At 40.2% G+C, this 24,586-nt stretch overlaps 1 protein-coding gene across 1 annotated transcript in view; it reads right to left on the bottom strand.

Moving 5' to 3' along the window:
• Positions 1–24,586, bottom strand: part of pcdh15a (protocadherin-related 15a) — a 264,071-nt gene that overhangs the window by 105,068 nt on the left and 134,417 nt on the right. Inside the window, exons 8-18 of the mRNA XM_059358970.1 lie at positions 23,820–23,939; positions 23,582–23,692; positions 20,206–20,376; positions 16,490–16,598; positions 16,254–16,366; positions 12,283–12,489; positions 9,889–10,023; positions 5,152–5,301; positions 2,636–2,829; positions 1,097–1,229; positions 710–789 (exon numbers count right to left, since the gene is read on the bottom strand). Coding sequence (XP_059214953.1) covers positions 710–789; positions 1,097–1,229; positions 2,636–2,829; positions 5,152–5,301; positions 9,889–10,023; positions 12,283–12,489; positions 16,254–16,366; positions 16,490–16,598; positions 20,206–20,376; positions 23,582–23,692; positions 23,820–23,939 — 1,523 coding nt within the window. The remainder of the gene's footprint in view (positions 1–709; positions 790–1,096; positions 1,230–2,635; positions 2,830–5,151; positions 5,302–9,888; positions 10,024–12,282; positions 12,490–16,253; positions 16,367–16,489; positions 16,599–20,205; positions 20,377–23,581; positions 23,693–23,819; positions 23,940–24,586) is intronic.

Raw genomic sequence — 24,586 nt, 5'->3', positions numbered from 1 at the left:
GATTGGACTAAGTTTCCCCTAAATCCTGACAAGAACACCACGGTTGAAAATCAGCTGCCTTCATGTTTCTACAAACGTACAGAGCAGTTGATATAAGCAAGAGCAACACGTTAGTGAACTTCATCGCTTCATGACTGCACCTTTATCTCTGCTCTGCAACTGGAAAAAAAAAGTAGTGGAAAGAAATTGACAGCAAAACTACAGTTACATATGTAATTAAGGCTGTACTAACTCAGAATGACCACCTGAGAGACAGTATGATAAACCTGGATAACAATAAACTAATAAGGATGCTCAGGAAGAATGAAACATCCAGATATTTCATATGGTCTCTGGCAATCAGGAAGTTTAAATGGGATTTTTTGTTGTTGTTTTTGTTTTGTTTTTTACCGTGGTATCAAATTGTGTATGAAGAATTGTGGAATTTAACTCAAATTGTTTTTGCCTACTAAATTTCTGTCATCACTACTACACAATAACCAGAATTTTGTTAAAGGAAACCAGGAAGAAACTCATGCAGACCCAAGAAGGACTTCAAACTTGTGATTTCTATTTTTATTTAATAATCATGTTATCAAAAGAACTTCAGATCAGCAATGACAAGCCTCTCATCCATCTATCCATCCCAAACCATAATTTTATCTCAAGTAGGCCTTGATGGAAATACCCTATGGGGTCCGGCTATAATTGAAATAAAAACTGGACTTACGTTTCAGAGAGGTTGAAGACCCCCTGGGCATCCCCACTCACAATGCGGTATGTGATCGGGTCGTTTTCTCTGTCTGTGGCCTGTGGGGAGGAAAAGAAAAGCAGAGCCTTGAAGATCAAATAGCACCATTAAAGTAGAAGGCTATAAGGTATGACAGCTGAGCAACAAGGATGCTAGAGTGGAATAAAAGTGATCATACTGTATGCTGGAGAGTGAACTGTGAGAGATAAGGGGGAACATGTGTTGCTGCTTCAAACTAGAATACACTGTAACAATGTAATAAGAATATCAACAAGCTGTAGCATCACACTGAATGCCTCATTAAATTCCACATTTTCTCATTTGCATGTAAAATGTGTGTGTGTGATTTATGGATCAGTGACTCACCTGTAGATTGAGCAATATCGCTCCGATCCTCATGGCCTCACTGACTTCCACGTTGTAGGTGAGGAGGGGGAAGCGTGGGGGGCTCTGGTTGTTGGGAGGCAAGACCTCAATGTACACTGTAGTGATGGAGCTCCTGGCAGAATGAAAAGCACACATCAGCCCACTGACAGCTCCAGTTTGTCCTTGACAACCTGTTTAGCTGTACAAAAGTACCTTGCCCACAGCATAAGAATAATATAATATATATATAATCCCACGTCAAACATCTTGAGTTTTCATTGGAGAAAAGGGAAAAAGCTAAACAGACCTTTGTGCATTACTTTTGAGTGTGCGCTTTATCTGGCTCACAATGTTATTATGAATGTTTCTTCTCAAATCCCTTAGTGTCAAACCAATACAAACCTGTTGTTCATGAGAGAAAACCTGCTTGCTTTAAGTGTGCCTGTTTGTTCACAGCAGCACATGAAAATAGAACTGACTGTGTTGATGATTTATTAATTGATTGTGTGAGAAATCTCCTGTTGAATTGCTATAAAGGTACATATACACATGTATTTGCAGTTGATCTGACGTGCAATAACCTTTTTGCGTGATACATTGTGTCATTATGCCAACTGGTAGCCTGAAAAGCTTGTTTAAATCCTGGCCAGTTTGAATACTTGACTTTGTTTTACTTGAAGAAATCAAAGAGGCGAGCTCTTCCATCCCCAAATATATTATCTTTTACTCTGATTTGATATCATTTGCCTTTGCACAAAATGAATTCCCTCCTTTTTAATCACAAGATAAAGAGGAAACGATGTACGAAACATCTTGTACGAGATTCTTTTCACTGTTAAATGGAACAGGGCCATCTGTTTTTTCAATCACAACAGCTTGTGAGAAATGTTATTTCTTCATAATTCAGACCAGAGAAAACTTTCCATGTCATTCAGAATCTAACTTGTGAATCAGTATGAGAGCATATTGAATTAAACTGTAATTGTTGTTGTAAAACAACACATGATGCTATTTCCATGCAGCGCTAAAGAGGTACAAAAATGAAACTGCATATGCATAGGAACAAATCTGTTTAAGTATTGAACTGCACAAAATAAATGAAATGCACATTGTAGCAGTCACACTGAAATAACAAACCCTTTATTATACTGATGTAGACATCTGTTAACCCTTAGCCCTTTACATTCTGTCCCCTTTAATAGAGAATTAGGTGGTGTGTGTTTGTGTGTGTGTGTGTGTGGTGCTCCTTAATTCCTGAAGAATGTTTAAGGACCCCAGTCTGCAGAAATGTTTAAATACAATAGGGGAAAATGACACTTTGCACTGCATGAGAAAAACTGTATGTGATTAGCATAAGGTGTGCATGTCTCATGACTCATGGGCACCCATAGAACCCATTCTCATTCAGATATCTTAAAGTGTCCAGGACATCATGAAATGGTCCCGCCTCTGAAAGCAGAAAAAAAAGGCTGTGCCCACTGTTCAACCATCTGATCACAGCAAGAAATCCCACACAAAAAGAGAGTTAGTGTCCAATACCTTCTCTGGGTCTCTGGTGCATTGTCAGAGGCTTTCACAGTCAGTGCGTAAGATCGTCCCACAGTTAAAGTGACACCAGGCGCCACAGTGATGCGTCCAGTGCGATTACTAATGACGAAGTCCCCCTGGGCTCCAGCCAGTATCTCATAGGTCACCAGACCATTCAATCCCTCATCGGCATCTGCTGCCGTCAACTGCAAGAAGAGACAGATGCACATTATAATATGTTGATATATCTATTCTTTGTAGTTTACAGTGGGAGTTCAACACAGCTGCCAGCAACATGCTTACTGAACCAGTCAAGCAGTAAATATTTCTCAGTAGGGGGTTGTAGCTGACTTCAGTCAAGTTGAAAATACACAGCAGAATCCATTTTGGTGCCATATTATCACCTAATAGAGACGCGACCTTTGTTTCATGTAAAGATAGGAACAAATGGTTGGCATTTAGCTGAAAGTGTACAAGCTCCTGATATCACAATCAGACCAACTTTTTCTGCATGATGCAAGAGCCCCACTGTTAGTGATTGTAGTTGGGTGACCTTAACGATCAATAACGTTTAGATTGGATAAAATTAATTCCATTTAATATTGCATTGGATTACACAGATGGGGAAAGACAGTTGCCAGATAAAGGTTTTTTTTCGGAGGGAAGAAGTCAGCAGTGATATCAAATGAATTGAGCAGCCACAATTTGCTTCCAGCCCATTATTTAGGACCTCCCGCTGCTTGTAATTATGAACCCTTGTGGTGTACTTGGCTTTATATCTTTAAGGCCTTGAAACTCTAATCCACGAAGCCAAGACCTCCTTTTTCATGCTCCGGACGTTGCGAGTAAAAGCTGTAGCATCAAATAAGCAGCAGTATCCTCTGGGGGCCTGCAGCTCTCATAAACGGCTTATAAAAATCGGTTAAGCGGTCATACCAAACACTCTGTGACCCCTGGCCTCATTTCAGGGAGGGCGAAACGGCTGGTTTTTAAGACAGATTAAACTTGACCTTTTTCAGCGCCTGACATTTTTTTGGAGAGGCTGTGCTGAGAGGACAGATCAACTGAAAGACGAAAAGATCATGTTCTGACTACCAATTAATAGACAATGGAATGATGGAACTCCCCACATTAATAGATATCGCTGAATTGGGTTATGGATTTACATTTTAAAGACTGTGTGTAAACATATGTGTCAATGCATGTTCTTAGACATGCATGTGCATGAAAGCTTGCTTTAGTTGATATTAGTATGTATATATTTGCATTTATGAATAGAAAAGAAAATTATGAACTTTAAAGGGGACCTACTATACGTTTCCTTATTTTCTGTCATAAAAAATGTAACGATATCAAACTTTCACAGTTAAGATTGTATGTAGGCCTACAAGTAAACCATGTGATCCAAACCCTCTAAACATTCTGAACACTTCATTTCCAACAGTTTTCTTTCTACTCTCGGCTGTATCTAATGTCAGCTTGTGACAAACTTCTATATATGGTCATAAGCTCCAGGCATGTTTCTGTAGTGTTCATACATTACATTCACTGCTATATGTAGCAACATGCTACCATCAGGGAAGCCTGTGATCTTGGTCATGGATGCTGTTAATTTTTCATGGAAGAAAATGCTGCTGCTATACTCCATTTTACTGTTTCTACCACTGGCTCCACCTGCAAGAGAGGAAGGCCACTGTTGTCATTTGGACTTATATGATGACAATTGTATCTTTTCATTAAATCCTGCACAAGGCAGTTTTTCTAAGAACTCTTGTGGTCCAGTAAAAGGGACGTCAAAGGGAAAAATGCAGGTGGGTGGTTTTGCTAAAATTTTGTCCACTGGCAAACAATGTCTCCAAGGCTGAGTAGCGGTGCCATGTGCTTTTCTCTAATGATACAAAGACACAGAGAGCAGAAGACCTGGACACACTGACCAATCAGAGAAGACTGGGCTTTTTTGGGAGTGTAGCTTAAAGAGACAGGTGCAAGTGTGACAGAGGGTGAAAAGAGGTGCAGCAGCCCTCTGCAGTATGGTAAAGCATGTGAACCTTAATATGAGCATAATAGGTCCTCTTTAAAGCCAGTGTCCTGATGATGTCATACAAACAATTCCCCTAATCCATAAAATGCTAAAAAAAAACAAAAAACTTAAAACCTGTTTCATGCAAGGGGAAGGTTTGTTAAATGGTCATCACTGATGGCTACTACATTAAGAATGTGAAAGTGAATTAATTTCAGTCATGATAGCAGCTGATCTGCTGTGTAAAAGGCTTCATGGGCCTGTGCACTGAGGACAAAGAGAAACATTCCCTCTAACTTGTCTGTCGTGACTTCAGATGAGACCAACCAGGGGTTCTCCTGTCAACATAATGCACTGGGTTGTTGTGGCTATTTACTTTGAGCATGAAAGAATTGTGTGAGAAAGATCCTGTGGAACGGGTACAAAGATGGTGGCGTAAGGCAAAGCAGCAGAACAAGAGAGCAAAAGAACGGCAGGAGAGGGAGAGAATGATTGTAGGATTGATTACCTGTAGTACAGTTTCCCCGGGCTGCATGTCTGTGAAGACTTCAACGCTGTAGGAGACCTCAGCAAACGTGGGCGTGTTGTCGTTGGCATCAATGACCAGGATGTTGACAGTAACTGGGATGCTCTGCTGGACGCCATCTGATGCCACCATCTGTAAGGACAAGAAAGAGAAATATTGTAGCTTTAGAAAGTGAAAGCAAGTAAACAGAGTCTGCTTGTTGAAATAAATCACAGAGAATTGATTTTCTTTGTTACAGCTTTCAGGACTGTTTTGCTTTGATAAGACAACATGTCAAACTTCAACATGTTTCTGCCATTAAGTTACTTACACTTTGCCTTTGTATATGTGCATTTTTTATTCCCTTAACGTTGGATAGGCCTTTAGAGAGATGAGAAGAGAGAGCTTGTATAAAGCTTGCCCAAAGGACAGTTTGCAAACTGAGCAAACTGCATGTTTATTTGTCCTTGGCAGCTCTGATCTTCAGTACTTGGCAGAGAGAAAGAAAATGGACTGAGTACAACAACAAATGAAGTGTAAGAGATATGAGATCCAACAACAACTGTGGCAGCAGCAAGAAACACATGGTTCTGCGAAAGGAAATTGCTTTTCGCCAAAAATTTGCACTCTGCGTTGAAATGAAGCCTCTCGCTCGTTGTGTTGTACTTCAGGAGGGCGCCTTTAATAGCAGCTAAACATTCGCAGTGAAGGTGTTGTACAGAAACACATGATAACACACGACAGACAGCAGCTACTTTCTCTCCTATCAAACAGTGTCTCTGTTCTCCAGCCAGCCCCAAGAGAGAGATGCCAGATACTTTTTGGAAGCAAAGGGAGAACACAGATTTGGATTGACTGAGTAATCACAACTGTATGTATACACCCTACAGTCTTATACACGTGCTGACAAGTGTCTGCACAAATACATGCACAGAACAGATGTAAACAATGTGATGCCTGCCTTCTCAACCCTCTCTTCCTCCCTCAGACACACACAAACAGAAAGAACTGACACAAAGCATAAACATAATAATTATTGAAGGCTGATATTTATCTAAATTGGATCTGTGTGCTCTCTCTCCCTCCAGTCTATGATACGCAGAGTAATTATAAAATTGATTTGATGCTAGCGTTTATGCAAAGAAAAGATTTCTCTCAATGACAATCTCTGCAATAATACCATCTTCAGAAAAGAAAATGCACAACTTTCAAAGCCTCTGTGCCACTATCTAATAAACATTATGTTAACAAGCTTTAAGCAAGAACTCGGAGAGCACTGCATTCACTTGTGATGTCTAATAATCGAGATAATTAAGACTTTTCATTCAAAATGCAATGGCTTGACTTGTAGATCAGTTAGAGTTCAAGAGAAACGACTGACTCTTGTATTGAGGTAGTTTTGTGTAAGATGTGGACACAATGGCATGTTATGAAATGTCTCATGTGCAGATGTTGTAGAGCAGCGGCTCCGGTCCTCCATCAGTATCTACACAGGATTTGTTCAGGCACAGTAGTGCAGTGTAGGTCAGCTGCATTTTGGCAGAACAAAATACACTGATGTTGTGTGTAAAACAGAAGAAAATACCCTTAAAGCCTAAAAAGATGCTTCGGGTGAATGAAACACAAGCTGTTACACAGCCTGTGTAAACAGATTTATTGATTTAAATAAAAGCATACTTGTTCGAATAGATGTAGCCTACATGACATGAACAACTGTAAAATTCAGCTAAACACATCCTTTGTAGACAGCCTGTTAGTTCATGTTAGTAGCATGTGCCGCATGTAATGTATTATCAATGAGTCTAGTAAGAGATTGATCCATGTATACACTAGCTGTGCGTCAGTTTCACAGGCAGTAACCTATTGGTTTGTGGACTTGAATTGAAATGAATTTGGTATTTCAGGTATCGTCATCTCGTTTTTTTGGAACCCGAAGTAACCACATTTCACTGAGGTTCAATTTGTGTTACTTTATATGCAATGCAGATTCTATGCACCATTTTTCAAAATTCATGAATCTTTGATGAAATTCAGTTTATGGTCCAGCACACCTGTCTCTAAGACTTTCTGGAGTGCAAGGAATTTGTACTTAGTGACACCTGCCAGGTGTTAACAGTTAAAATCACTTAAAAAGGCACATGGAGGAACAGTTTCACAGTTATATTAAGCTCCAGCACCAAATTCTCCTCTACACACCATCTCTGCATTACTAACAGTTAGCGTAGCAAGTCATGGCCACGGTAGGAGCTTAATTCACTGACCATGCTGTGGTCACTACTGTCTTTGTTTGACCAGTAAAAAGGTGAAAACATGAAATCAAACTGCCAGTGATGTCAGCAGCGCTGTGCTGGGTTCATGGTTCCTTCAGAAATAGCAATAATCACCTTAAAATGTGATAATTTTCCATTGGTAGTTTATGGTAAAACCGTATACCAGCACATGAGACTGACACACTTTTTTTTAGGATGAAATGATTCATACCTACCAGGAGCATTTAAAGTGCAGCAGGTTTCTGAAAAAAATATTCATTGACACCCACTACAGTATTCAGCAGGCAATGAGCATCGACTTTCATTGTGGAGTGAAACCCTGACCTGGAGGGTGTTTCAGAGAGATACTGTAGAGAGGACAATGCTGCTGGCAACACTGGGATTTCTCCTTTAAATCTAACATTAAATACAGAAACCATTCTTAAGAGCTGTATTAAACAGTCTCCACTGCAAACTGCGGGGACACTCTCAACTCTCGCTGTAATGTGTCGCCAGAATGGAACCCGAGCTTAAAAGCTTTTTTTTTTACCTTCAACAAAAAGGCAAAACCAGAATTTGAAATACTATGCCAAACAAGAGAGAAAAATACACCAGACAAAAATTGAAGTGGTAAATAGATACTCTACACACACAATACACACATTGTGCTTTCAGAAATTGCTGGTGTCCAAATCAACCCAACCCAACCCAGCATTAGAGCTGAATCTACAGTGATCCAAATCCTCCCTGCTCACAATCGCCTGCACTCTCCAGGGAACCATTCCCACAGAGCTCACTGTTGGTTTGCTGAGACTCTCTAATCCAGGAGAATACCCCTAGATGGAGCAAGCTTCTATATTTCCCAAGATGCTGCAATCCCTCAGAGCAGCGCAGAAACAAGTCACTTTGGTAAACCAGAATGTCAACGATAGTGTAAAACAGGGTAAAACAGAAACTTGAATCAGCCCGCTAAAAACAACATGCAGCAAGAAGATTAATAAAACATCATAAAGATTATGAGTAACACTTCAGAATCTTAATGGAACATGAAGGTAGCTGCTGAGTTCAGTGACACTGAACCAGCTCATATTACAGGATTAGAGCGTTCCAACAGTCCAATAGTCTCTTTAAAGGAATAGTGGGGAAATTGCTTATACATGTTCTTGCTGTAAGTTAGATCAGGGGATTGCAACAAACAAATGACATTCAATATATTTATGTGAGCTGTATAAACTAAAAGTTATACAGTATAGGTTGTCATTTCCTCATGTCAAATTCTAAACCAGAGCAAATTTATCATAGCCACAATCGCAACATCTTAAAAGCACATTTGGAAATCTTTGCACAATGTTTGCTTGAGTTCTTGAATGATTTGTAAGCAGGTTTTATCTTTACTGTAATTTTCTATAGATGTGTATTTGAAGTCTATGGTGGCTGAGAGTCAAACAAACTGGATAAGAGCAAATTAGGAAACACATTCATCAATTTGACAGTAGATAAGGGACGTATAGATGTGTGCTGCAAAAACAGAAGACGCAGGCAAGTAGAGAAATGCTTCACAACTTTATAGTTGCTTTACAACAACCAATTTACACAGTATGTGCTAATATCGCCAGTAGTAACAGAAAAGCAGTTCAGTTTTTAATTACTTTTGGGTAAAGTGTTTCTTAATTTGCTTGGGATTTATTTGCAAAGTTCAAAGTTGCATTGTAATCCATCCCTGTGCTCAGAAAACCTCTGTATGGGAGGTAACCAAGAAGCCTCCGGATCAGATGTCCAAACCACCTAAACTCCCACTTTTTTGACACAAAGGGGAAGCGGTTCTACTCTGAGCTCCTCACCCTGTGTCCTAAAACTGAGCCTAGCTGTCTTCTAGAGGAGACTCGGCTGCTATCTTCCTTGATCTGATTATTTTGGTCACTACCCAAAGCTCATAAACCATAGGTGAGAGTCAGAACGTAGATAGACTAGAAAACAGACAGACGGTTTGCCCTCTGGCTCAGCTCCCCCTTCACCACAACGGTCCGGCACAGTGCCTGCATCACTGCTGCACCACACAAAATCGCCTGTTCATCCTCCAATGCCTTAGCAAGAAGCAGATTTTTTTTTTGTAAGTGCTACCTTTGGTTTCTCAAAATGGCGTGACATTTTTTTCCTGCGCTTTGTCGATAAACAGTAGTTGTCTAATATAAGAGATTACTATGAGATAGAAGTGTTTTTTTTTCTTCAACTATATAGGTCTGATGTACCTTTTGGTTCACCTTTGGATGGAAATTTGTAAATTCAAGTGAACAGACTGTTATTCTTTACTTCATATCTGACCACTGATAAAGGTCATATTGCTCTAAAAGTGTCAGGTCAGCTTTGTATCTGCAAGTGCCTCTTGGTATAGAGCTAACCTGTGACTTCTATTAATATACACAGAATGGGAGATGTAGGTCACAGGGCTTTGATGATGTCTTGCAGATCGCTCATTGAGTCCGAGGCCTACCGTGAAAGAATAGGCCATCTGCTTCTCCCGGTCCACAGGTTTGATCAGCTTCAGGTAGCGGATTATCCCAGTTGGGGTCAGGCCGAAGATCGTCGTGTAGTCATCCAGGGTAATCTTCACCATGGGGTCTTTTGTCTTCCAACAGAAAGACATACAAAAAGAAACATGTTACCATGGTGACATGAGTGTTTCATCATTCCTTTCCAAGGCCTCAGCTGTGGGGCTGAGAAAACCTATCAAACAGTACATTTTGATCTGCCAAAGAGTTGAAAAAGTAATCTGCTGGCAGGTCCCTCATCTGTCTTTAGAAAACAATGGCGGGGAAGCTGAGGACAGCACCAGAAAACAATGTATTTCTGACATGATAGTATCAATAAAGACAGGTACAGAGGAAATTATATCTTCTGAAACATTGTATAGCTATTATAGCCTCTGTTCCTTTCTACAGAATAATATTGACTGCATTAGCAGTCGTTAAAAGGTTTTTTGTTTAGAAACTCTAGGTGCTAAATACGCCGGAAAACATTTTTAAAAAGAGCCATTTACCAAAGATGTGCCTTCACTGCTGAGGTTAGACTGTGCTAATAAATGAACCTTGAGTTGACTGTGGTCCACTGCTGCGAGACGGCTTCGATTTACGTCCATCAATGAGTCCTCTTAAGAGAGTTTGGTAAACATCAGGACTGGGTGGCTTATTGATTTTGTTATCTCTGTTTCCACTCCACTTTGATTTGTTAATCTTCCCTAAAGACTGAGTGAAGGGATATTTTGAAAGATGAACTAAAGGTAGTACTCATTTGTTTTGTCTGAGTGTGTGTGACAGTGTGTTTTTCACCCATTTAAAACATAAATCCATCAGCGCAGTCAGGAGTCTGATGGAATTTAAAGTGTTCTCGGCTATGGTTGATGAACACATGCACCCACACAATCACACACTTTGCTAAATGTGTCGAACAAAAAAAAACATGCCAAAACACCCCTTTCATCTAACTACACACACAGCAATCAATTCATAAAATAAAAATACAATTCCTTTGAAAAGAGTAGAGAATAAAGGACGAATGAATAGAGAATAATTGCATTTTTTAACTAAAATAACTGCAGAAACCACTGCAAAAACATCCATCTGCATAGAAAGAAGAAGAACGCAGCACAGCAAAACACTCCAAACACACAATTCCATTAGGATAGAAAAGTCAATGCATCAGCTCGTTAATCCACACACCTGTCATTACCGGAGACCTGCATAGCATTTAATCCATCATTTATGAAAGTTTGAGATGAAACATATAATTTCTGCTGTTGCAAAATCTCTGGAAAGCCCACAAATTGTTATTTAGAATGTCTCCAGCAGTGATGAGTGCTCTTAGTTTTTTGTTACTTTTTGCAAAGGGATGCATGAATTAACAGTAGGGATGTCCCGAGTCAATTTGCAGAGTAGGGTTCAAGTCAATTAAGGCCTTCTAATGGAACAGGATTGGTGTTATGAAGACTATCCACTTCTGATCCTTTGTTTATTGTAAAGTATTGTGCTCCAGGTATAGCAGCTGTCAGAGCAGCTCCATTTCAATATATACAGCAGATGTCAGTTTCCCCTTAATGACATTCAGACTGGCAGCGAGCAAGCAAATACTTTTCACATAAACCAAACAAATAAAAAACAAATGTGTTTAAACTTCATTTTGTTTAGGTGGTTTTAAAGAGAAGTTTTTAAATCCTCTCCAACTTTCCCGCCTCAAAGACCACACACTGACACTGTTCTCTGCAAAGATATTAGAGAAAACACTGAGGGATACTTTGCATTAAATATTGCAAAAACCCAATTAAAGCCGTGATGCAGGTTTAATGCCGAGCTGTTAAGCAGTCGAATCCCTTAATTGAATTGGCTTTACTGATATAAATGAACGTCTACTCTAAGCTGTGCAGTGTGCATAGTGCAGCCCTATTATGCAGAAAAAAACATAAATATTGGATTAATCTCTACATCGAAAGATACTAAATATTAAAGCGACTCAAATTAGAAATTAGCTGGAAAGTACTTGATCGGGACATCCCTATATTACACGCTGTGTCTGTGTGTGTGTGTGTGTGTGTGTGTGTGTGTGTGTGTGTGTGTGTATGTGTGTGTGTGTGTGTGTGTGTGTGCCATTGCATCTTAAAGCAACCCCCCATACCTACAGGTGTATCGCCAGGATCCAGCTATAACAGGAAGAAAAATACAGCAAAAGAATGAAAGTGTCGCTTTTTGTGGAGCACAACAAAAAAACATGAATAAATGTGGACCTTCAATCAATATGTAATTAAGTGCTTGTTTGTATGCACATATGCATGGGTGGACATGTGTACAGTGAAAGCAACAGTCAGCATAGCACAAAAAAGGCCCTTTCTTTCTACCTCCTCAATGTCATTATCCAGAGCGATGATTCCCAGGGGGGCGGTGAGGTTGGCGCTTGCTGAGATAGTCGTTCCCACTGGGGAGGATTCACTCACATAGCCCTGATAGGTTGCAAACTGGAAATATGGTGCCTGGTTGTTCTCATCCAGGATTTCGATAATGAGGTCAGCATAGGCTGGGAGGGGGTGACCGTTGTCCTGTTCAGCCTGACAGAAACAAAAAAAGAGAGAGAAAGTCAAACTATGTGTGTCAAATACCAACAAGCCTTTCAGGAAGTCTACATTAATGAAAAAAACTGATAACCAGTCTGCTGGAAATTCATTAAGAAGTTCTAATAATGAGTTGGATGATGAAAGTTACAAACTCAAGAGTTATGCTGTCCCAACTCTATTGCAGGCTCGGGGACAGAAAGGCATAATTTCTCGAAGTGTCATTTCAATTACAAAAAGCTACATTGACTAAATTTAATCAGGGGTCCACTTAGGATTAGGCCTTAGTAATTACAAGAGCACTTAACGAAAATACCATCATTTGTCGGAGAGAGGCAGTAATTAGTGGCTCTTGGTGCTCCGCCGAATGGGTGACCAATGATAGAAGGAGGCTCGATGGAAATATTACTCGCCAAGCCGGTGCCAGAATTGACCAATTAACTAGTAAACGAGGGTACTAGCATTTCTTTTCAGGGGGGTCTGTCTCCATTAATGATTGCTCAAACTCAATTGAGCTGAAACTTGTGTGTTTCTGTACAGCACAGTGTCTCTGCTTTGCCCAAAAGCTTGAATGAACTGTGGAACAATCTGGTATGACAAAATCCCAGAAACCCACTTAACACTTATGTGTGTCTTCTGCATGTTAATCTTTCTCCAACATTTAACATCCAACCGTGGAACACAACCAATTTAAATGTCACATTACATGTCAGAGTAGATATTAAGGTTAAAATGAATCCGGTAATAGTCTGTTCCTGGGAAAACCAGCAATATTCTCAGAAAACTCCATGAATATTTTCTTAAGTTATAAAATATTACAAAATACTAGAGAATGCAGTGTAATTGGACAAAATAAATGTTACAACCCTGCTGATACATGAATTCCCAGTGCTGTACACTCCTTAGAATGCACAAGTGAAATGTTGACTCCCAGAGCAAGTTCGTATTTGAGTCACGTACAGTGGAACACGTATCAAACTGTATCGCACATTCACCAGAACGTAAACATTTCCCTTCATTTCCCAGCGCAGTCGGCAGGTGACATGACTGCTTAAGTAGCACAGTACCTCGCCACAGATCACATTGTGTGTTGTCCCAGCTGTTCAAACTGTACAAAATCCTGAAGAGGCTGTATTTTAACCCGGCTTGTGCCTGACACCAGCCCAGCGAGACCAAACCAAATGAATGTGGTCTGGTCTGGCTGTCACTGCAGTCTTTCCCCAACTGAGCACATATGTCGCTACTGGCTCCCACACAGGGTGCTTCAGAAACATTAAGGCTTTGAAAATACAGATGGAGAGGGGGAGTGAAGCAACATCAGTATAAGCCATGACCTGGAACTAATTCTGCACATTAGCTCGATTTCACTGGGCCTGTGTTGCAGAGTGCCGATTGTAAGGGCTATATGGTTCCACTGCTAAATAGTAAAGTGCTGGAGCCAAAAAACTTGTGCATTGTCTTGTGTGTGTATATCTTATCACTGCAGACCCCTTGCTACTCACCTTTACAGTTTTTGCACAAGTTGAGTTTCACTCCACTTTTTATTGCCATAGCAATGCCTATCTTTCCCAAACATCGTCTACCTTTTCCCCTTATCTGAGAGATAATAAAGAACACCCACGCTGCGCTGACCCAAAGATCCAATCTGCTCACACAAACACCTGAGGGAAAAGTGCTGTCATTGACAGACAAGTGTGTGTGCCTGGATGTTCTCTCTTTTACTCGACATACGCACACACATTTTTGTCTGAGGGAGAAAAAGACAGGGTGTAGGATTACAGTGTTCCCTGGTGATTTGGCTCTTTAGCGCTGTCCCTATTTCTACGAGGCAGTGCTAAATGACCTGCGCTCCACTGCTACAACACACAGGTGTGCAGGAGATTCACTGTTTATCAGTCTTGGTTCTCCTGTCCTGACTCCATCATCCTTAGAGTGTCCTACTGCATATTTTTTACTTTCATTTTCTATTTAACCAGAATATTTTTCCCCATCTCCATCTGCCTTTGTCACTTGTCTTCATTTCATCCTAGTCACCCTGGTGGATATGGTTCTGGACTTTTAAAGAAAAACAGATGTGTTTTCAAAATATGCTTGAGATGCTGCAGCTCATTCCCTCACTGGCTGTTTTTTTTTTAATCTCCTGAAGCATTAGCTATGTGCACCACATACTGTGCAGCACCAGAGCGCTCTCAAGATACCCAAGTCTAATTCTCACTCTCCTGCCCCTTGGAGTCCTTGAGCAACAGTTCCTCCCTCTCTCTACGAGTCAGGTAGATAAGGCCAACCTCCACACACATCTCTCTATCAATCTTGGTGTTTTCCTACTTCCCCTTTGAACTCTCTCCCTTCTCCTAGCGGTGCACAATCTTACCGAAGACATGCATAATGCCTCTCATATGATCAATCTACTTCCCCTTCTTCCTCTTGTGGAAATCAGCTCTTCCTCTCATCTCTTCGCTCCCCAGCTATCCAGGTAAACAGCAGGTTACACAGTGCTCAGAGGTGTCTGGAGGTTAGTGATGGGTGGATGGAAAGTTCATCTGCACTGCTGCTCTGCACCAGCAGAATCGAGGCAATCCCTGACTCGGCTTGAAATTAGGATTCATGAGAGCGCAGCAGCCTTTCCTCCTGTTAAGTCCATAAATCATAACATCTTTTTCACCCCCATCTCCAAAGCAGCTGAAGATAAGGTTAATGGCCTTCAGGACTGAGGTTATCTAGGTGGAGTGGGTAAGGGTGCATGCTTAAGTTCTTTAGATAGGAGTTTACCTTAATGTGGCGCAAGCATATTAAAAAGATGACTGTTTAAGAAAACTTTGTTGACCTAATGCGGAGGCAGGAGGATAATCAATATTTTACCTTGGGCTGAACCCTGATAAAGACATTCGAGCTCCATCAGTATCAGTAAATGCAGGTTTTTCATATTTTAGCCAATGGATTTCCATGACTTTAAATCAGTTTTAATTTTGCCAATTCTGTCGATGCAGAAAAAAAGTACCTATAATAAATAAAAGATTCCAATTTCTAAGTAGATTTGCACTCAAAAGCGTTTTATTGTTTCAAGGGAGAAGGAGGCGGACTCATGTGTTTGTTCTTGTGTGTATCGGTCCGTCTGTCTGTTCCTCCACTGCTAATCTGTCATATTACTGGACCAATCAGCCTAATACCTTTTGTGCACATTTATGATTGTATGCTCAAGGACTTCTCATAGTTGGAGTGATTCACAATTTCTGAAATAGCCATTCTATTCTATTGATATTGTCAATGAATGCTGACTACACACTCCTCTGGCTGGTAGGGGCTGTCAGTAATCAAAAACTGCCTCAGTTATATAGCAAGGCATTTCCAGCAATTGGCTAAGCTAAAAGCAAACCTGGCTTAGTCTGTTGGAGGCCATATTTTGGCTTTTGATGTGACTTAAAAATGGACATACATAGAAAAGTTTGGTCTCATTTTCAACCAGAGCATCTGCAGACTGTTGACAGTTATATCACACCAGCAGATTTTCCTGTCTAAACTAAATGTGAAAAGAAAAAAGAAACAAAAAAACACTGAAATAAAATGAAACATTCTACAAGAATTGATGTTTATTATCAAAAACAGGGCTGGTAGGAAACTGAGTGAGATTCAACTCTTGGAAGGGGTAAGGGGAATTTAACCTGGTAGAGATCTGCACTCTTCTAGTTTTACAACATTATAGGTGAAGTCCTGTAACCTTTGATAAAGATAAACTTACACTGATTCTGAATTCCATTGTTTACCTTGATGATGAGCGTGAACCTTTGATACAAGTCCCTGCTGATCGGCTGCAGCACACGCAGCTCTGCAGTGGTTCTGTTCAGGGAGAAATACTCTGGATATGTGACTGGATGACCTGTGATAAACAACAAGAACATTCACAGATTTGGATTCAGTGCACTTACAGATAAGATCAAGAACACCGGGATGAACACCCAAGTCAATGAATGTAGACTCAATCGAGACGTGATGAACTTACCAACCAGGATGTAGTAAAGGATGTTAGGTCTGTCTGACGGAGGCTGTATGTTTCTGTCCATGTCCACGGCCCGGATGGCAGGAGTCACATTCAGTGGGTTAAGTTTGCTCTGCAACAAGGGCAGGGGGAGTCAGTCAACAACACAATCAGATGCAAATCTGTTTACTTTTGGTTCTCTGTGTAGTTGTCGCCTATACTGAAATAACTGTGAGTGCATCATCAGTATATATATGATGCTATTTAATCCAATACGCCGTGCTGTATATCCCATGAAACTTTGCTCCTCCTGATAAAAACAGCTCCATAAAGAAGCTGCTCTGGACTCTTTTCTTTGCTTATTAAACTGTTGTCTGCCTTTAAAGGGGGTGAGAGGAGCAGTTGTGTTTGAAGACTGAATATTAGGACTTGTAAAAGAAACAAAAAGAACATTTCTGATGTCCAATTAAAGAACCAGATTGCAGTGCCTTTCCAGCTAGATTCATAGCACACTGGCCAATTATTGGGACATTTAATTTAGAAGCCAATGCTATTAGATGTAGTTCCCGTCAACATGCTTCTAAATATGCCTAATAGAGTTGCGCGTCAAGGATAATCTGTTTGTGATGCTGTAGGCTACTATCCTGCTCATGCATACTCAGACATCATCAGCACTAATTACACAGTTCTCCCTCTACACTTTTTTCTCCAACATATGGCTAAGAGGGAATATGTTTAGCACATCACATTTAAGAATACCACTCCTCGTGCAAAAAAGAATCCCCCATATGGCACATACAGTATGTGAGAGTATGCTAAGAGGCCTGTGCTAAACTTCCTTAGCGTAGACTGGCACATGGCTAACAGCTCTCTGGCAGGAAGAATCCTTCCCTGAGGGGGTATATTTATATCCCTCAGCTCTGGAGTAATCCTTACACCCCTCCCTAACCAGCCCTCTCGCTTTTACAATGTCTGGAGGTGCGCTAAATCAAATCCCCCTAGCTCTGCACAATGATGATTAGCTATAATACCCTCCTCCAGCAGTCATTATCCAGGGGACTCCAGAGCCCATATTATATCCCCCCAGGGCAAAAAATAAATACAGATCAACTTAATAATGCCTGTCTAGCCATTGTGATTAATTACAATACACTCATCAATTACAAGAAGACAAATCTCCCAGTGGACAGATATGTTAGCATAATGGTTACGCTGCAGAATGGAGAAAAATCAGAGAACAGCAAAAAACTGACTGAAAATTACAAAGCTAATGTTGACAAATCCTAACAAAACAGTTATGAATTAAACTGTTTACACAAAGTTAAAAAGGAAAATGGGAGGTGAATTTTATGAAACAGACACTGACAACAGACACTGACAAAAAAACTTGTATGTATGTATGAAGGAGACCTCACGTAATGTAAGGGGACGTGTAACATCACTGAAACATCAGAGTCTCCTGGTATGAAGCTTTGTGAGGATGAAACCTTGCTCTTTTCTGGAGGGGAAAAGGACAGGGAGAAAGGCCAACGTTTTCTCACACTAATGAAAAAGCTTTGGTTTGTGCAGCCGGTGCTCCCAGGTCTTGCATACTTAGCAGTCTGCAAACCTTTTATCATAAATTATACATTACATGGGCAAATTCTGAATAGAAAGTCTGGACAAACAACTGGGACTCACTGTGACAGCTACCCCTTAAACACAGCCACTCACATATATGCACATACATGTAGAGACTGTATATATTTTTTGATCACGCCGTATTTCCCTGTCAATCTACAATCTTTGATTTTTCTCCAACTAATCTACAAAGCTCCTGTTGTGTCCGTACTGCAGGCTTCTATGATGTGTAATATCTATCCCTGTCAGTTAAATTTAATTTAATTCAACTTCCATGTTTAAAACATGTCAGCCAAGCATACTTAACCCATGCCTAACACAGTTTTTGGAGCAGAATTCTCAGATTTGTGACTCCTTTTATCATGCTTCAGTCGGTTGCTAATAACACTATAAATGAGTTTGCCAAGCTACACTTAACAAAAACTAAAAAAATAACTTGCACTGTTTTGTAAAGCAATTCTAGAAATAACATAACATCAATTCTTCCACATGAATAACATGTACTGCATAGATCATATTAATATACTGGCAGATCTACAAAATAAAACACTTTTAGTTGATCAAAAACTTAAAAATAGGCAACAATGTTCACACCTTTGGGGGATTTTTAGGTTCTAATTTACACCTTTTGTACTGTGGGAGGAACTAGATGAGGACCCATGTGATGACATGGAAACATGCAAACTCCTCACAGAAAGAAGTTGGGCTGAGATTCAAATCTTCTTACTTTGAAGACACCGCAATGCCAACACCAATCCAGTCCAGCCCAGTAAATCCAATCAAATCTAACCTAGCCTACTCCAGTCCAATTCAATTCAGTTCAATACAGTTCAATCCAGTCTAGACTGCTGATGAAGAGCGTGCTATTCAGTTGAAACCCCCAGAAGTAAACAGACCAGTTGTGATTTTTTTTTCTCACTTTCTGTTTCCAAGATAGACAATAAACTTAACTTTTATGAGAATTGGAATGGAGCTGCCTTAGTGAGAACAAAGCAGTGAATCAGAGGAATGAAATGTTATTTTCTCATTGTTTCACAACAGTTACGTTCCAAAGCAAAAATTAACACAACCACACCTCCGCACAGCCCTGCAAGAAGCAGCACTCCACACACACAGTTGAGGAACATGGGAAACACAAAAGCACACATCGATGTAACAACCCGTTTGTTCTCAAATAACACCACTTTGTATTGTACACAGTGGCTTGTGTGCAGTGTCGGTATCAGACACCGAGGGGTGTGACAAAGTGGCGATAGTCGGCGACCTGGGAATGAGAAGGGGCTGCACACCCTGTTATTGGCTGGGGTGACAAACCCAACGTGGGGCCCAAGGGCTTTTTGCTGATTCTTATAAACATCCCACACACAGAAAAATAATAAGAAAAGAGAAAATAAAGGCAGAGGTCAGAGTCTCAGAAGACACCACACATCTCTTTTTTCAGTAATGAATGGTATGTGATTATTTTTATTTTCATCTTTTTGTTGTTTTGTTTTATGCATATTATCCCTTTAAGTCTAGGGTAGTCCAGTGCAGCGATTCAGCACAGTCCTATTCAGTTCATTTGAGAACTTTTCATCTGTGGAAATACACTGAGGATATAGATTTCCGAAGACACAGATAAACTGTTTATAGATATAGATATAATTTCTATCGGTTCACCTCCTCAGACTCTTTATCTCAGCTGCCACACCATCTCCCTCTCTATTTTTCTTGCTCCTATGAATTCTAGTGGTGTTTGGCTGTCATCCCAGGTCAACTCAGCCTTCAGCTCTAATTGCTGGTCCAACAGACCAGAAAATGCCCCTGGAATTACCATGCTGAGACACAACAGCAAAGCTTGCTCTGCCTCCAGGTGCACAGGCAAAAACAAGGTGTAGAAGGACAATTAGTCTATTTAGCAGTTGTGTCATAGTTTCATATTTAGGATGACAGCACATATGTTGCACAAATGTATTACAAATGTGATTTATGAGGCACATTGGACGTGCACATACAGGGTGACATAAAACATGACCTGTGTGCAGGAAAATACAAATATGCACATACTATTAACAGGAGGAATGCTGGTAAAATGACCTTGTGGAACAGTATGTTCACACGCCTGTCTGCCTGGTTCTTACCGGTTCAGTGAATTCAGGGATAGCAACACGGTAGGTGAGGGGGTTGCAGTCGCGGGTATTGTTCACCAAAATGCAAGGCAGGAACATGGGACCAAGGTCGTCTCCGTCCAGAACGTCCACAGTCAGAGTCGTGGTAGCCGTTAGTCTGTTGGGGGGGTACGGAGCCCGGTCCTGGAAGAGAAATAAATTATCTCAAATTCAACCTTTAAACTCCGTGACCATTTGTTGCTGTGTGAATTGGTGCTACTCACTGCTCAAGACAAAAATCAATATAACATGTTAAAACCATGACAGATCTCCAGAGTTGTTCCTCAGCATATATTACAGGGGTGGGCGAGTGAGGCTCACAGTTATGCATAAATGCTGTGTTTGTTCTTCATTTGTTTGAGTGCAATAAAGGGCTCCGGGAAACAGTTTCTTAGCTTTAGGTCAAACATTGTTTATGTAATTCCTGAAGAAAAACAAACATATTGTGAACACATTGTTTTGACAAAAGAACATTATTACTGCTAGAAAACACATTTGTAACCTTGATGAAATAAGGAAACACATTTTAAACATAGAAAAATACACAATATAGGTTGTCGGAGCATTCCGATAACCACAAACGGTTTGTTTACTACAATTTCATATTTTAAAAGGATCATTCATTTATTATCCTTAACCCCTTATCCGCACTCCTTATCCTTATCCGCCGATCCCAGCTGACATTGGTCGCCAGACTATCTCAATCATGCTCTCATTCACACCTACAGGCAATTTAGAGTCACCAATTAAACCTAAGTGCATGATTTTGTACTGTGGGAGGAAGCCGGAGTACTCAGTGAAAACCCACGCTGACACGGGGAGAACATGCAAACTCCACACAGAAGAGCCAGAGTCAAACCGACAATGAGGAAAGAGTGCTAACCACTACACCATCATATAGCCCTTTAAAAAGATCATGTAAGATTAATTCAGCTGCCTGATTTAATTTTATTTTCTACAAAATACAGTCATGACTTTAGCAGAGAACCTGTCAGCTAGTACTGAATTGAAAAGCTCCCAATTGACCATGAATTTGAATAGAAAAGATGTGATGATGCAAACAATATGGCCGCACATCAGACCACTTCACACCAGAGGGAACAACGCGTCTCCTTGTTTCATTCTACTTACCCTTTTAGTCTTGATGAAATGATTCTTGGCAATAACACATATCTTTTCAACAGCTATCGCTTAAGATTCCCCCTTGTGGTATTGTTGGTTTCCCAGAGTGATACTCCGAGAGGTGAACAGAACAGCACTTCAAAGATTTTGCGCTGTTATTGTAATTGAACTCTTGACACAAGCAGCACAGAGTTCTGGTAAATACCACGACTTCTTTCTTTCTCTACTCTGACGTCCTCTTGCAGGACAAAATGAAATCTCCCATGAGGACCTATTGTCAGGATAAAGGGCTGAGTCTTTTGCTCCCTCATGCAGGAAATGGAGAGAATAGGAGATGGGTTAACAGTTAAGTGATTATCTATTCTGCAGTAATTCCATTTCACAATATAGAGTACAGCATTATTTTTTTTCTGCAGCTATTTTAGATTTGTTTTAGTCTTTTAAACGAAAAAGCCTATTTGTTTTAGCCACATTCAGTAATTTTTAGCTTTCATAGTTTTAGTTGACAACAACTTAAAATGAAAAATATAATTTTTTAGTCATTACTTTCAGTCAAATGTTTTCTCTCTTACGTTTGTCAGCTATTTTTAAAATTAGTCTATGTGTCAAATATCCTTTTTAGTTTCGGATGTTGTTGATTATTTGAGTCAAAACAGTAAAGCTTAAACTAATCATTATCATTTTAGTCAACTTTATTCCAAGATCCAAAAATATGCATTGATTAACCACTCATGAACCATGAACTTTATGAATTGTAGCAGCACAATTGTCATAATTGAGAGAAAGATAGAGACAGTGCACAGTGCGGTGTGTTAGTGTGTGTCAAATAGTGACAGAGAGAAAAAGAAAGGGAAAAATTATGAAAAATAAAGACAGATTTTGGTAATGTAAAGAATAACCTTTTTTGTCAGTGATAGTGCATGTTCATATCATCACAATTAGTGTTACAATGACGACATTGCCGCCTTGGCATCATCTCATTATAGTCATGGAAAAATAAGGTCAATTTCATTATAGTTTTCACTAATGAAATTAACACAAAGTGTAAAATTTGACCACTGCTTCTTAGGTTAAGTGATTTTATAATCAGTGATTAGGAAGTAATTATAATGAAGTGAATTATAATAAGTGTTCTTTGTTTTTTTATATGAAAATGTTCTGTATACTGAGACCCTCAGCTTTTTAAACAATAAGGCTGTGAAACATCCAGCACTGCCTGCAGGATTTTGTGAACTTTTATATCCCGGCCCGGGTGTTTCTCTAATTGTAGTCAAACTCTTCGCCGGTGGCTTTGCAGAAGTTCTTGGTCAACAGACATTTACTGCCTAATGGCCTAGGGTAAGGACAAGAAAAAGAGCAAAAAGTGCCTTCATTATAACTCACAACTGAATCCTTGAGTTTTCTTGTTTTACAATATTTTCCCAGCCATGTTGCCCCGTGAGAGTGTGAAAGAAAAGTCCCTCCCTCCAGTAAAATCCATAATTATGCATCCATAATTAATTCTGCTATGCGAAGCTGCTCTGGTGTACACAGACTACAGACAGTTATCTCAGATCATCTGAAAGACAGCTTCAATCACTTTTAAATAAAAAAAATAAAATAAATAGTAATAAAATCCTGGAGGGTTCCACCCCCTCTGTTTAATATTGCTACCATGAGCAAGCTCTGAATTAGTATTGGCTTAATGTGACTTAAACAGTTTGTTAGTGTGAGGTCCTTACACTGACTGCAAACTGAAGACTCTTTTTCATTCCATCTAGTTAATATGTGAAAAGGGAACATGAAAACAATGTGAAATTTGTAAAGCTGAAAATGACAAGGATGGTTTTCTAATTGATGACCACAACTTTGAAATAAAAAAGAACATACACCAGACTTGCTTTAAAACTGCACTCATGATAGAAATTATGCAGTGCAAGGACTTGAACTCATTGAAGCAGCAAACTATTGACTTCAAAGTTCAAAACAGCCGCCCCCTAAAATAACTGAAAGATCTAAAACACAGTGAAAACGCTGTTACTCTCTTAGGCTGAAGAAAAACAGGTCCTTGAGTGCTTCAATTCCACGCTCCAAATGACAATTTGTGAATACAGCTGCTGAATACAAAGCACATCCTGAGATATCAGTTTAGTGGCATTAAGAGTTCTATACCCTCAAGGTCAATGCTGAGGTAAACAACCTTAAACAAAAGGTATAAATCAGGACTTTTTGATAAGGAGACACTTACATTGGCTTGGACCAAAACCAGGTAGCGGGTTCTCTCTTCATAGTTTAGCCTCTCTGCCAGAATAATGTGTCCTGAAAGGGTGTTTGCGACGCTCACTGTTCCGTTCGATTCCTAAAAGAGAGAGAGAGTCGATATGATAAGACAGAAAGAAGGGTGGATGTGAGCAATAAGTCCTGATTGGTGAAGAAATTTACAATGGTGTAGAGGGTGTTTATCATGGCGTGACTTGTCCATATACCGGGTCATTGGGGTTGTAAAGGATGCTGTATTCAATATGTCCATTGGGCCCATCGTCAATGTCCGTCGCTCCATTATTTCCTGAGAAGCCAGTGAAAATGGTCGTTCCAACTGGTGTGAGCTGGAGAAAATATGAGTGGGGAGAAAATAAATTCAACAGCTGAAACAGCCCCCTGTGAGTACAACATCTACTTACAGCAGAGAGCCCATGCATATAGCTATTACCGTTGCCACTCCACCTCCATTAGTATATAAAGAGAAAAAAAATATCAAAAAGGGGAAATGTTGTAGTCAGCAGCAGTCCGAAGGCTTACACACACTGCTGACAGAATAACAGAAAGTAAGTATGAGAACCAGTGCTGTTCCCCAGAGCCTTGAGCAAAGTCCACAGGACCAGGCAGTGGGCAGGAGAGCTTGTTCAGGGGAGAAGTTGACAGCAATGTAGAATGACTCACTATACTGCTGGGCCAGCTGCATATGGCTATGATAACACACTGTGACAGCAATTTCCAACACGCAATGTACATAAAGCATGAACAATGGAGTGGAAGTGGTGGTTGTTGAGGACTCAGCTGGGAATCAGCTCCTAATCTAAAAGCACACGACTGCAAAGTCAGAAGATTTGATGAATTGCTTTGAGTAGTTGCAGGTGACGCAGATTTGTTTTGGAGGCAAAGGTTGTCCCGTCTGGTGCTCACCAGAGGCGTAAAAATGAATGCAGAGCAGGCTGCGACAAAATTCCTCAATGCTCTTCTGACCTGTAAGTTT

The sequence above is a fragment of the Centropristis striata genome, chromosome 20 (assembly GCF_030273125.1).
Source record: "Centropristis striata isolate RG_2023a ecotype Rhode Island chromosome 20, C.striata_1.0, whole genome shotgun sequence".
In the NCBI taxonomy this organism is placed as follows: Eukaryota; Metazoa; Chordata; class Actinopteri; order Perciformes; family Serranidae; genus Centropristis; species Centropristis striata.
Note: the sequence above shows the minus strand (reverse complement) of the source record. Positions and strands in the feature narration are given on the sequence as shown.